At 51.7% G+C, this 14887-nt stretch overlaps 1 protein-coding gene across 4 annotated transcripts in view; it reads left to right on the forward strand.

The window, feature by feature from the left end:
- Positions 1 to 4310, forward strand: part of CLU (clusterin) — a 184685-nt gene extending 180375 nt beyond the window's left edge. For 3 of the 4 annotated variants that reach the window (XM_078866488.1, XM_078866491.1, XM_078866492.1), the window contains 3 exons: positions 1014 to 1228; positions 2368 to 2558; positions 3536 to 4310. In XM_078866488.1, coding sequence (XP_078722614.1) covers positions 1014 to 1228; positions 2368 to 2558; positions 3536 to 3557 — 428 coding nt within the window. In that variant the 3' untranslated portion in view covers positions 3558 to 4310. The remainder of the gene's footprint in view (positions 1 to 1013; positions 1229 to 2367; positions 2559 to 3535) is intronic. The other variant, XM_078866489.1, reaches the window with a different exon arrangement.
- The last annotated feature ends 10577 nt before the right edge of the window (positions 4311 to 14887 follow it).

Raw genomic sequence — 14887 nt, forward strand, 5'->3', positions numbered from 1 at the left:
CCTGGTATACAGGAGGTCGCGGGCTTAATCCCGACCCTGACGCCTGCTGCTGCTGTATATGTGGAGTGTGCGTGTCTCTCACCCTGTGTTCATACTCTTAGTTCTTTCGGTAAAGTCACGTAGGTAAAAAAATTACATTAAAATTAATACAAAATAAAATAATAAAAATCATGATTAAAATTAATAAAAGATAAAATAATAAAAATCATGATTTTTATTATTTTATTTTTTTATTAATTTTAATTTCATTTTTTTACCTACGTGACTTTACCGTGACTAAGTCACGAAAGCTTCAAATCTAGAATTCTCACCCTGTGGTCGGTGGATTCTTATCTGGGTCCTCCGGTTTTCCCCTCCACGTTGAGAATCAACATCACGCGCTTACAGTATTTGGCTGCTGCTGATATAAATGTCAACGTGATGAGTCACTTTGTTGAACTGTCACATGTGGCCAGGTCGCTTCTGAAAAAAAAGAGCTATACAGCTCAGTGAGCCTTACCTGGTGAACTAACGAAAAATTATTGTTTAGTCGTGAGTTGACGAGTGGCGGTGGTGGTGCAGAAGCACTGATAACAAAATAGAACTCAACATTTGTGACAACACTGTTCATTTATAGTAAAGAAATATAGGCGACGTTCCGGGCAATGGCGTGTCTCTCTCCGGTTTTGGATTTTTTTTCTCTGGTTTTGGGGACAAGCAGCGAGGGTGGATTTCCGCGCTGATGTTGTGAAACTCCCTCCCCGTGGGCTTCGGGGTGATGCCCCGTACCCCGGCTCGCCGGGAGAGTCGGACTGCGGACATAGCATTGCCCCCTAGTGCAAGGCGTGGGTTGTCACTTTTAAATCATCTCGATCGACACACGCATTTCTTCAGAACTGCTTTTCGTGTTTAGCTTGTCGTCCTTCCCCCGCACCTCAAATTAGTGCGGTTGGCCACGCACGTCGCGAAAGAAGCTCAACACACGTACGTACGCGCATTCCGTCGTTATCGCTGCGATTGTTACGGCGACGCAGAGTGTCCCGAGCTGGGCAAGCTGCAGCGAGAGCAGACGCACGCGCTGGACGCGCTCGAGTCCAGCTGGGAGCGCTACAACCGCACCCTGGATGTCACGGGCCGCCACCTTCGCGAGAGCGCGCGCCTCCTCGACAGCATGATGCACCGCTTCGGCTGGGTGTCGCGCCTCGTCGAGAGCCTGGGAAACAGCTCGGTGGACTTCCACGTGGAGACGGTGAGGCAGAGGTCGCAAACGGGTTTTGATTCCTTACCCGTACCCGGCCGCACCAGGGTCGCAAACGGGTACCCGTACCCTACCCGATACCCGGCTACCCGTACCCGGCCGGGTAGGGTACGGGTACCCGTTTGCGACCTCTGGGATGAAGCCATGTTGCAGGCGCGGGTGGGTTGATTCTAGGAACTTGAATTGTGAGAAGAGACAAGACGTTGGAAAATGAGTGACAAACGGTGACTCACCGGTGACTCACGGCCTACCCGTACCCGACCGCACCAGGATCGCAAACGGGTACCCGTACCCGGCCGGGTACGGGTAGCCGGGTATCGGGTAGGGTACGGGTATCGGGTACCCGGTTGCGACCTCTGCGGTGAGGTCGCCTCTCCCTCCCCCCACCACTCCCTGACCCCTGGCGACCCACACCCCCCGCCCCAGTTCCGCTCCCTCTCCCAACTCACACCGCACGGTGGCGAGATGTTATCTCCCTCGCCTGGTGTGCAGGAAGTCGTGGGTTCCATCCCGAACCTGACGCCTGCTGTACATTTGGAGATTGCGTGTTCTCACCGCGGCCGCGAGGATTTTTCTGCGGGTCCCCCGGTTTTCCCCCCCACGCGTTTGGAATCAACGTCACGCGTGGTGGAGCATTTGGTTGCAATGGATGCCCACTGAGCTGTCATTTGTGGCCAGGTCGCTTCTGAAAAATGAAAGTGGTTCAGTTCACCGCTCCTTGCGGCTCCTATCGGTGTGTATAAATGAGGGCCTCGCATTAATGAAACAACGAATCTCCCCCCTGGTAAATCTCAACGAGATACCCACTGTCGTCATCTCAATGGTGGAAAGCGGGTGGGGACATCGCTCCCATCCCCATGGGTCTGCTACCGACACAGTTCAACCCAAAACCGGAGGGGCACCGCAGTTTCTCAGCGTAAGCACCGCTTCGGTCGCGCCGCGTCGGTTCAGGGGACGGGCCTGCTGCAGGTCGGGGCACCGCACGAAGACGAGAGTCGTCGGCCTTCGTCTGTGTCTGCTATCCGGCGACTGCCCCAACCGTTGCCCGTCGCCCATCGTCGTGAGCCCCCACCCCTCCTCGCCCCCCCTCACCCCCCCTCACCCCCCCTCACCCCCCGGGCCTCCTGCAGGTGCTGAGCCGCGAGGATGGCGGCGGCGAGGGCGCAGCGGGGCCACCGGACACGGCGGTGAGCGTGCGCCTGTACGACTCCCAGGAGCCCGTCACCTTCTCCGTGCCGGGCTCGCTGCGCTGGGACGACCCCAACTTCATCCGCACCGTGGTGGAGCGGGCACTCCGCCAGTACCAGGAACGCGCCAGCGGGTACGCGCCCGTCAGGGAAGTCCCTCTTGACCGTACTTTACCATCCTGGTCAGAGAGGGGTGTGAGAGGGTGGGGGAGGGGGGGGCAGGGCCGAGGTGATGCCGTGACAGAATATTTTGCTTGGAGGAGCCGTCATGGAAGGGATAGAATGAGATGGTCTAGTTGACCAGGCTTATAGGATAAGGGATATAGGTTATGATTTATAGGATATGAGATATGGCATATAGGATATGGGTTATGGGTTATAGGATATGGGTTATGGGATATAGGATGTGGGTTATAGCATATGGGTAATGAGTTATAGAGTACAGGTTATGGCATATAGGTTATGGGTTATGAGATGTAGGATATGGATTATAGAATATGGGATATGGATTATAGGATCCCCACCCTCGGAGTTGTTTTGTTCGTCACCCCCTTGGCGGCTGCAGCGTCCCTGCGAGTGAAACTGCTTTTGCACTTTAGAGACCCGCTGTCAGTGATATTTGCATGCAAGCTGTTATTTCACACATTATCGTTACATTTAATTCAATGAGCTCCTCTCCTCCCTCGAGGCCCACAAGGGTTGTTTGTGGGGCTATCGTCTCTTGATTAACCCCCCCCCCCCCACAGTCTACTAAGTTGGGGGGGAAATGCCCCCCTCCCCCACTGCCACCACCTATGGTTGCTACTCAGGGATCAATGTCACCTGTCAACCAGAGTTCGACTCCTGGCCGAGGTCCACGTCAATGCTGAGTCGTCCAAAACTGCTCCTATGCCTCACGTCCCATTCATCAAACCCGTCCCGACCAGCACGGTGAAGTATGGTCAAACGACCCCACCTGACTAATCAAGAGCATGGGGAAGCCTTCGTTAAAGCCGCGTATGGGACAGAGGCTGAACATCGGCCTTTGTTTCGTGACTTTAAATGTGCGCTCTGCAAATAGGATTCAGATTTCCATTGTGTGTGTGCGTATGTGCGCTTTTTGTTGTTTCAGAGAAAATGCTACCGTCAAGTAAGGGGGAGGAACTGGGATTGAACCGGAGGCTCAGTGAGCGGAGGCCGCACTGGGGTTACACACACAGCGGTCACCAGCTAGCGATGTGTTAGCAATACTTCAACGCGTTGAACGTTCCTTTGATTTCAATTCCCGCTCCCGTTAAACCTTAGCGGTGCATATACAGTAGTAGTCCGTGACTGGAGACGCGGTGTTGAATTGTGTTGTTGAGCCTGTGGCATCGCTCTCAAGTGTGCAGGCGGTGCAACTGCATCGGGATCCATGGCTCAACAACTACACCACTGGATTTGAGACGCGAATCACCAAGGCTCGCAGAGCCAGACGAAGGCCACCAAGTCAGACTGGGGCTGCCCACGCTCTGACGGTGAAGCCAGTGGTGTAGCTATCGAGTGTGCAGGCGGTGCAACTGCAATGCCATCGCCCCCCCCCCCCCCCCCCTTTCATCTTTTGCACCAGGGCCCATGCCAATAAGGCCACGCCACCGTTAGCACGCAATGATTGTTTACGCATTATTCAGAGATTCGGCTGCAGCTTTATTAACCGCACACTTTAACGCGCTATTTGCACAGCTCTTAACCGCAATGCCGGGGGGTTGCCCCACGTCCGACTAACCACGGGGCACACTGCACCGACACGATCCACACATATATACGTAACCAAGAGCATTGCGTCCAGAGAAATCCTGATAACCGTGCGTCCGTGATATCTGCTCGTCATATTAACCGCAAAATAAATAAATATAAAGCAGACTCGAGAGCGTCTCGCCGAGTGTTTGTCTCGCCGCGCGGAGGTGAGGACGCCGAGATGCACGCGGGGTCGCTGCCACATCTCCGTTGCGAGCGATGATGGGGAGAGAGAGAGAGAGGACGAGTCGATGATGGGAAGGAAGAGAAAGGCCTTCAAGGAGCAGTGGGCGATGGAGGAGGCCGTGTGCTCGGTGGCAGATGACGGAGAGCTCTGCATGGAGATATGAGCTACCTGTCGGAGGCTGTCGGCCTGCGAGAAGGGCTGCGTGCAGAACGAGAGAGAGAGCGAGCGAGAGGTGGGGCTTTACATAAAACAGAGTTTAAAAATGTAAAAAAAAATTTTTATTACGAAATGATGAACGAAGCAAAGTGCCGAATACACCGAGCATCTTCTTGTTTCCACTGATCGTAAAGAAAAATAATAATAAAAAAAAAGAGAGAGAGAGGACGAGTCGATGATGGGGAGAGAGAGAGAGGACGAGTTGAGACGGCACCGACGGAAGGGACTTCGAGCAAGAACAGAGAGCAGGACGACACGGGCAGTCGGGGGGTGGGAGACCCGAGGAGGAGAAGTTGTCAGCGAGGACGCAGCGGGAGCACGCGGGGAGGACGGCGACGGATAGAAGAATGTCGAGAGGCTCAGAAAGGGGACCTCCCCACCGACCCCGGGTGGGACAACAGGGTCGGAAGAAGATGTCTCGAGTTCGAGGACCGTGGAGAATACACGCGGTGTGGTTGTGTGTGGTTTGACACACACACAGTGCGTGTTCTTTCCGAGTGTATTCAACCACAGTGTGTTCAACCACACACAACCACAGTGTGGATTTACAGCAGCGTTCTTCACTAATTTTCAGAGCCGGGGGGTGGCCATTGTCGCCGACAAGCAGAACCGGCCCTAGACCTTTGGGGGCCCTAAGCAAAATTTGGTTGGAGGCCCCTTTGATGTATGATTTTTTCACCCACTAAGCTAGCAGTGACTCTAGGGGGCCCTCTGTTGGCCACGGGGCCCTTTGCAATTGCAAGGGTCGCTTAGTGGCTGGGCCGGCTCTGCCGACAAGACATCAGTGTGAGGGCCGACACAACCGTAGTCTTCACTTGAGTCACGGCAACTTTAAATTGCGTGCACGCTCACCATCAGGCCACTAGGGGTCGCTATGTACTTACCGCCGTAACCACAACATTCGACGGTGATGACCTGAAATCTTTCCCAGTCTTTCCGCTCCCTCTGTTGGCAAGAAGGGACAGGGCAAAGATCGGGTGCCGATTGGTGGACACTCGAATTTACACAACCGGAAAATGTCACGCGCACACACACGTTCATTAGACATCGGTTTACAGCCGCCAATCACCACAGTTTGGCTGCATAAATGTAATAAATGTCATGTACATCGTAAATGTCATGAATATCATGAATATTCATGACATTTAGCCGCCAAGGGGGTGGGAAACAAAACAACTCCGAGCGTGAGGATTCGAACCCATTTCCTATAATCCATATCCTACATCTCATAACCCATATCCTAAATCCCATAACCCGTATTCTATAACTCATAACCCATATCCTAAATCCCATTAATCGTATTCTATAACTCATCCCATATCCTATAATCCATATCCTACATCTCATAACCCATATCCTAAATCCCATCAACCGTATTCTATAACTCATAACCCATATCTCATAACCCATATCCTACATATCATAACCCATATCCTATATCCCATAACCCATATCCTATATCCAATAACCCATATCCTATAACCCATAACCCACGCCACTCGCCACGTCTGGACGAGTTCGTCCTCATCGTTTGAGTTCGTGTCGAGATGTTTATTAATTGGTGTGCGCGTGTACTTGTGTATGGTGTCTCCCCTGGTCGACTCAGCCTCAAACGAGTACCTGGTGCGATGTGGAAACATCGCCACTGGGGGCAGACAAAGGCGGCCAGGCGTGGTGTTGGTCACCCCCCCCCCCCTCGTGTGCCGTGCCGGCCTTCATAGGTGCTCGCTAACAGCACTTGCCCTTGCAGTCTGTTAAGGCTATAATAGGGGGGTTATTTGTCTTTGTATGGTGAACTTCTTTTGCGCCGTACGTAGCCAACAGCGCTATTCGGAGGCGCGTGTGTTTCGATGAAGTGGTGGAATGTATCTCTCCTCCACTCACGATCGCCCACTAATTCCACTCCCCGCTTGCTTCAAGCACGCATTTTGTTAAATTGTATTTGCTGCCAACGGCGTGGTCCCAGTTTTTATTTCCGCCCATTTCACTCGAGGATCAATCACTTTTGTATTCCCCAACACCCACAGGGGCCGTCCATAAATGACGTCACGCACCTAGGGGGGTGGGGTCAGACATTTGTGACGAGGGGGGGTTGAGAAATGTGACTTCAAATCAAAATGCGCAATTAAATAAATATAGAAAACACGTTCTGCTTCATTTAATAGACTTTTTAATAAATGTTTTCTCCTACAACATCAGAGTGCAGCGGCACATTAAATACGCACTAAAATGATAATTGTTTAAAGCGATTTGAAGCATGTTTAATATTTTTGGGGGGGGGGGGGGCAGAGTTTTGTGACGTCATATTTGAGGGGGGATCTGACTTTTTGTGACGCCGTGTGACGATGGGGTGGGGGGTTAAAAATCGTTCAAAATCGCGTGACGTCATTTATGGACGGCCCCTTCCCCAACACCCACAGGGCTATCAAAGCCGCACAGTGCTCAAGGCCCTCAAACCTTGAACCCGCAACCTTCGACCGCCTACTCAAAATCCACCACCACCGCCCACAAACAGCCCTGCAAACCTTCCAGACAAACGTTTCTCCTCGCCGTGAACTCTTCAACACAATTCTAGATGTGAAGCTTTCGTGACTGCAAGGATTCATACTCTTAGGTTTTTTCGGTAAAGTCGCGTAGGTTAAAAGAAATAAAATAAATAATAAAAATATAAATATTAATAGAAATAAAGTAATAAATCACGACGTTTCGGAGGCAACACAAGTCTCCGTCATCAGGTGGGACCGTCACAGCTAGATTTACTGTCTCAAGTGAGGCCTGATTACGGAGACTTGTGTTGCCTCCGAAACGTCGTGATTTATTATTTTATTTCTATGATTACTTCTATTCATTTTATTTTATTTTCTACCTACGTGACTTTACCGAAAAATGCTCTTCAACGCAATCAGCGCGGCCGCCGAGTTTGCGTCGTCAACAAAGAGGACGATTCAACCAGAGGTGGGACAAAGTCATTGTTATGCAAGTCCAAGTCGAGTCGCAAGTCATCAAATTCATGACTCGAGTCTGACTCGAGTCCAAGTCACATGACTCGAGTCCACACCTCTGGATTCAACCCCCCCTCACATCTCGCAGCCACTGCACGACAACGCGGAAAACCATCATTTCCACCACCAACTTCACCAACATCTCAGATCCCACAACAGGAACAGCAACCCGCCACTAATAATTATCATTGTAATTAGCCGCGGAGTTTGTCACTACGGCGTTCCGTGCTGCTCTGCGTCGCCAAAAGGTGGCAGCATGGGGTCAGAACTCAGATTCTAGATTTGAAGCTTTCGTGACTGCAAGGATTCATATGCTTAGGTTTTTTTCGGTAAAGTCACGTAGATAAAAAATAAAATGAAAATTAATAAAAGTGAAATAAAAATATAATTTTTTTATAAAAATCACGACGTTTCGGAGGCAACACAAGCTTACGTGGAACCGTCACAGCACAACTGCTGTGACGGTTCCACCTGAAGACGGAAGCTTGTGTTGCCTCCGAAACGTCGTGATTTTTATTTTATTTTTATTTTACTTTTATTTATTTATATTTTTTATCTACGTGACTTTACCGAAAAAACCTAAGAATATAGAACTCAGATTGTAAATGTTGCCGATTTTTTCTCCAACACTTCAGTGTGTTGGAGAGCAAAGCCATGTCAATGTTGTGGTTCATAATTAAGGTTTTGGGTTCGATTTGCCTGAGTATTCTGGCAAATGGCCCGATGTAATTACCAGCGAAACGTCGTACTACTCAGATTGTAAACGTTGTGAATTTACTCTCCAACACACCGGTGGGTTGAAGTAGTCACTAATTTGGTTATGTTTACGTGACAAATCCCTTACTAATTGGCTATATCGGGTGGTGGAGGGCTACGACACGTTTATACTTACGCGATCTAACCCAAAAACCTTTATTATGAATACTATTGCTCGCGAAAGCCTACGTGTTAAACTAAATGCTGTGGGTTTGCTCTCCAACACACCGGTGTTGCTGTACCAGTAACGAATTGGCATGTTCTGTTTACGTGACAAACCTTACTAATTGACTGTGACGGGTGGTGGCGGGTTTAACGACACATTTATATATTTACGCGATCTAGCCCCAAACAAACTTCAATTATGGATGATATTGGTCGCGAAAGCCTCCTACGTGTTAAACGTTTTTGTTGTTGTTATGTGTGCGTGTGCAGCACTGTGCAGCAAAAACCTGCATTATGGGGTAAGAAAGTCCACTCGTCTCTCTGGCCATCGCCCAACAAATTTGCCTCCTGCAGCCCACCCTCTCCCCTCCCATCACGAACATGTCACCCGCTGATCTTGCTCGTCCTCGTCTCTTCCTCCTGTCGTGCGGGTCGGGAAAAACGCCGAGGCGCTGGCTCCTCCGGCAGGCCGCGGATGTTGGGGCCTGTCTGAGCCCAGTGCTTTTCAACATTTTGCTTCGGTTTTCTTGGTATTCCGCTGCACCCACTCACGTTTTCGAGATGGCCCGAACTTCGCGGCTACACCGAACCAGCGACTGAATGGGTGCGTGGGGATGCGTGGTGGCTGATAGATAATTTAATTGACGAACCCCGTTGCTCGTTCTGATCTCACCGAAAACAAGGAAATCAAAGTGGCGCTGCCAAAATCCGTGACAAGAATTTTCCCAACTGCGCGAGTGTTTTTGTGTGTGTGAGTGTGTGTCTGTGTGTGTGAGTGTGTCTGTGTGTGTGTCTGTGTAAGTGTGTGTGAGTGTGTCTGTGGCTGGGTGTGTGAGTGTCTGTGGCTGGGTGTGTGAGTGTCTGTGGCTGGGTGTGTGAGTGTCTGTGTAAGTGTGTGTGAGTGTGTCTGTGTAAGTGTGCCCGTGTCTGTATGTCTGTGTCTCTGTGTGTCTCAGTGGCTGTGTGTGAGTGTCTCCGTGTCTCTGTGGCTGTGTGAGTGTGTCCGCGTCTCTGTCTCAATGACTGTGTGTGAGTGTCTCCGTGTCTCTGTGTGTGTGTCTGTGGCTGTGTGTGAGTGTCCCCGTGTCTCTTTGTGTGTCTCTGCGTGTGTCTCCTCCTCCATGTGTGTTTGCCCACCTGTGCATGCGAGTTGGGAGGGCCGGGGGGTGAGGGCTGACGGCTGCTTTGGAGAGCGATGGGGGTTTGGACCTTGAGGTTCTTTTCTACGATTCCGAAAACACCGCGGCACACCCGGGACTCAACGAAGCCATACCCCTCCGCACAACAACATGCAATCGTTTTTTACACATCGCATCAGTCACACGGTCTTCTGGGACCGCATACCTTTCAGCAGTCTTGCTTCAAATCAGCGCACGACTCCGGACCCGGTTTCGACACGCGGCGTCTCATCGGCAGTGTCAGGCTTGCAATGCTGGTGGTGAATTACCGGACGTTTATATATGCCAGGGTCCTAGTTGAATGCAACACCATATAATAGCATTATTACGTAATAAGCATTCGCGTAGGCTGCAGTGCACCGTGCAGTGTTGGCTGTCTGTTGCTTGCCGCTTGGCATTTTGGAGCCGTGCTCACCGACCGTGATTTATTTTGACTTAAAGCTTTCGTGACTGCAGGAATTCATATTCTTACGCGATTTATTTATTATAAGAAAAACAACAAATCTAGGCTGACAAAATTACACGGAATGTGCCGGCATTGCTTTCGCAAGCCTGACTCCTGATGATACCCACAAGGGCCGAAGCCGCCCCAGCGTTTGCTGGCTTTTGAACAAATGCTGCGTCGATAGTATTGGTCTCGAACGCCAACAGGCTGATGGGCCAAAACATATTTCACCTTCATGTCGGGACACAGAAGGGAATTTGTGATATATTCTGTTACCCATAGTGCTCAGTAAGAAGGCACACTGAGAGTGAGTGAGTGTAATGTCTCGTAAAAATTGGAGGAGATAATTGGTGGGAGAGCGATTCACCAGCTGAGAAACCCCCCCCCCTCCCCAACCTAAAACCAACCCCTAAATACATTCCCATCTAAACATACACGTCTTCAGTTTCACTGCTGATACCAGGAGCACCACGTGGTGCGGTGGTGGTGTTAGCGGTGCGGCGGGGGATCGCATTTGTTGACCCCAACACGGAGTGGTTTGGGGGTCAAGAGGCTGTGGGCGTAGTGGTCAGCAGCGCGGAGCTCGCCGCTCCGACTCGATCTCCCGGCGCGGCACTTGGGAACAATGGGGGTGGGGGACGTTTCTTAAATCCCAACTCCCTCCCTCCCCGTGGGCCCAGCAGTTGAAATGGCTTACGCCACAGTGAGTCTATGATCGGTGAGTCGCGTGTGGTGGGGTAGAGCGTGGGTACTCCCACTTGGAATCATATGAATACTTCTTCAAAGACGTCTAATCAGCCTGCAGGAAGCAGACCAAAACAACGCTCGAGAGAGAGAGAAGCTGGCTGTCTCTAGCCCACAGCCCCTCTTCCTCCAGAAGTGCGGTGAGGGATAGCAATTGCAGGGCTGCGCCTCTACCCGTGGGGGTGTGGAAGGGAGAGAGGGGGGGTGGGGGCTCTGGCTGCAGGGGGTGAAGTCGGGCACGGCCCACGTGGTGTGCGCATCACGCCACGTGGCCGGGAGGCTGGGGGTGGTCCCGTGATGGCCTGGCTCGTGGCACGCGCGCTCGCTCCGCACCTGCCCTTTAAAGCAGTGGTTCTCAGCCCAAGGTGGTGCGCTGTTACCCTCCTGGGGGGCACACGTGGCAATGTCCCGGTGGGTGGTGGTGGTAGTGGGGGGGGTAACGCGAGGGTGATTTATAAACGTGTGAAATTATATCGTGCGCGAGAGTCATTGGTGAATAAGCGCGTGTGAATTTGCCCATATAAGATAACTACGAGAACATTTACATCCATATGGTGACCTATAACGATATAGAACACCTTTCTAAACGCATTGATAGTAAACTATTTTGTTTTCCAAGAGCAACCAGCTCGGACGAGCAAATTACGTGACGCGTGCAGTTACTTCGCTGGTAAGGAGACCTCACGAAATGGACAATTGGTTAAAATACTGATGTTCATTAGTCGTACATTTAGATTTTAAGTTTTCGTGACTGCAGGGATCCATACTCTTTGGTTCTTTCGGTAAAGTCACGTAGGTAGAAAATAAAGTTAATTAAATCACAACACGAGCGTCCGTCGTCAGGTGGGAAAACCACAGCAATTGTTTCTTGCTGTGGTTGTCCCACCTGACGTCGTGATTTAATTTATTTTATAACCTACGTGATCTTCTTAGGTTTTTTTCGGTAAAGTCACGTAGAAAGTAAAATAAAATAAAATAAAAACAAAAATCACGACGTTTCGGAGGCAACACAAGTCTCCGTCATCAGGTGGGACCGTCACAGCCAGATTAGCTGTATCAAGTGAGGCAATGATTCAAGATGTAATCCCTTAAAAGCGAGTTGAGGGGGGAGGGAGAGGGAGGGGGGAGCTCATCAGACTATGGTAGCCAATGAAAGGAACGTGACTTTACCGACAGAACCAAAGAGTATAGTCATACATTAGTCAAACATTTACCACTCAGAACCATGTTGGGTCAGGCAAGAGGGTGTCTCGTTTGAAACGGGATTCGACACGGGGGGTAGAAGACCACTTGATTTACAGCAATCGTTGTGTGTGCGTCTAATAATAATAATTATTATGAATCCGTACGCCGATGTCCATGATCGTTCTTCACAGCCATTGTCCGTCCGGCACGCCGCCTCTTCCCCCAGTGAGGGTCACAGCGGTGAGCGAGTGGTGGTGGTTGTTGTTGTTGTTTGTTTGTGCACCACTGCCACAGCAGCAACACAAACACGCGTGACACAATGTGTTGCGTAATGTACCAAGAAGGCGCATTGCCCGAAACGTCGCCTGTTATGCATCTTTGTTTCCTGTAGGGCGATGTTGTTCACGAATGCATTGAGCTATAATCCGATGGGTGTGTGAGTGTGACAGAGAGCGGTAGTGCGCTGCGCTACGAACCTGGCCACCCGAGTTCGATTCCCGCTCACGGCCAACACCACCAGTGACGATTATCTGAACCGATTCTGAGCCTCCCCTAGGTCGACTCAGCCTCAAATGAGTACCTGGTGCGGTGTGCAAACATCGCCGCTAGGGAGACAAAGGCGGCCGGGCGTGGTGCTGGCCACCCACCCCCTCGTGTGCCGTGCCGGCCTTCACAGGTGCTCGCTCACAGCACTTGCCCCAACAGTCTGTTCAGGCTATACAGAGGATCTTTGTCTCTGTGAGAGACAAAGATCAGATTTGATGAACCGTATTGAAACCGCGAACCAATGCGTGATGCGTCTTACTTTCGGGAGCGTCTTATAATCGGGAGAACCACGACAGCCTCTGGACTCTGCTCGGTCTGTGGAATGCAATGGTGACCGCCGGCTGCGTCGAGGCGTTAAACCTCATGACTGTATGCCACTCACTCACCGGGTGGTCGTGATGTGTGTGTGTGTCTCTCTGTGTGTGTCAAGTGGGGAGCGGTAGTGTAGCGGTTAGCGCTACGCTGCGCTATGAACCTGGCAACCCGATTCCCGCTCACGGCCCAAATCGGTGACGATTGTCTGAACCGGTCCTGGGCCTCCCCTAGGTCGACTCACTCCAGGAGGGTTGGTGGATCACACACAGATTTCACGCAACTCCCTCCCCCTGGGCGTCGATTAGGTTGCCCTGCTCTGGCTCGCCAGTGTGGACTCCGCCTGTTTCCGTCGGTGTGGGATAGAGTGTTCCTCCCTCGCACGCGTGGGGTTTTCTCTGGGTATCAGTTGTGAGTGCGAAGGGACTGGTGGCTACGGGAGGTAATGACAGGGGAGTCAGTTGTGAGTGCGAAGGGACTGGTGGCTACGGGAGGAAATAACAGGGGAGTCAGTTGTGAGTGCGAAGGGACTGGTGGCTACGGGAATGTTCGAGAAGGGAGCGTGGTCAGGTGACGGAGGACAGTGGAGTCTGCCGGTGGAGCGAGCGTCCTGAGTCAGCGAGAATGATCGAGAAGGGGGGCGTGGCCTCGTGCCGGTATAAAAGGGGGAGATGCGCTGGAGACTCGGGGCTGTTGCAGTGGAGGTCTCCGCCTGATGTCAAGTGGACGTGTCTTCAATAAAGTGCCATCTCAAGAGAAGTGTGTCAAGTCGTTGTAACACGAGTTTCAACCGGCAGTATTATCACTATTATTGTTGTCGTTCGAGGCCGGTGGTGTGAATGCAATTTAAATGATTGCCCGGTCACCCCCCCCCCTCCCTCTTCCGCGTTAAACGTTAACCGAGCCGCGCCGCGTGAGCACGCGCCTTTGTCGAGCCTCCTGCTCGCCACGAATATTATTGCTCCTGACAATGTTTAACCAGAACCAGGATGCACGCTACCTGCCCGCTTGTTTGTATCACGAGACAAAGAGACCCCCCGCCCCACTCACCCTACCCCGTGTAGCCTTAGCAGACTTTTTTCGGGCAAGTGCTGTTCGCGAGCACCAATGAAAGCGCCGGGCCGTGGGTGTGAGAGCACCACGCCCGGCCGCCTTTGTCTCCCCAGTGGTGACAACATGGCAGCAGGCACTCATTTGAGGCTGACCTATATGTTATCTGTAATATCCGTAATAAAGATTTTTTGTTGGGTTAGATCGCGTAAATATAAATGTGTCGTTAAACCCGCCGCCACCCGACAACCCTTACTAGTTGGCTGTGTCGGGTGGTGGCGGGTTTTAACGACACAGTAAAGGTTGTCACGTAAACAAAAAGTGCCAATTAGTTACGAGCACAGCACACCGGTGTGTTGGAGAGTAAACCCGCAACATTTACAATGAGCGGGAATCGTAATTTGTGTGATCAGGTTAGCAGCGCATTGCCGCTAACCGCTGCACTACCGCTCCCCACAAAAAAACTAAAACACAAAAGACAAAGATCTTCCGTATAGCCTCAACAGACTGTTGGGGCAAGTGCGATTAGCGAGCAGCTATGAAGGCCGGCACGGCACACGAGGGGGTGGGGTGGCCAACACCCACAAAGAGAAACACGCACACACACCATCCCCATCTCGACGTGTGTACCCCTCACCCATCCATGCGCTCTCCCCCCACCATCATCACTGCCTGCCCCCTCCACTCAGCACAAGCCCAACCCCTCACCCGCTGCTCTCTCCGTCACCCCCTTTAATCCCCCCCCCCGCTACCCTCTCCTCCTCACCCATCGCCACCCCTGGCCGCCTCTCCCACCCCCCAGGAAGGGTGCAGTGAAGCAGCAACCTTGGGAGCGGACCTCCCCCAAGACCGAGCCACTGAGCCGAGGACAACCATGGAAATTGAATTTTACTACGACAACAACAACGACGACAACAACAAC

The sequence above is a fragment of the Lampetra fluviatilis genome, chromosome 22 (genome assembly GCF_964198595.1).
Source record: "Lampetra fluviatilis chromosome 22, kcLamFluv1.1, whole genome shotgun sequence".
NCBI lineage: Eukaryota > Metazoa > Chordata > Hyperoartia > Petromyzontiformes > Petromyzontidae > Lampetra > Lampetra fluviatilis.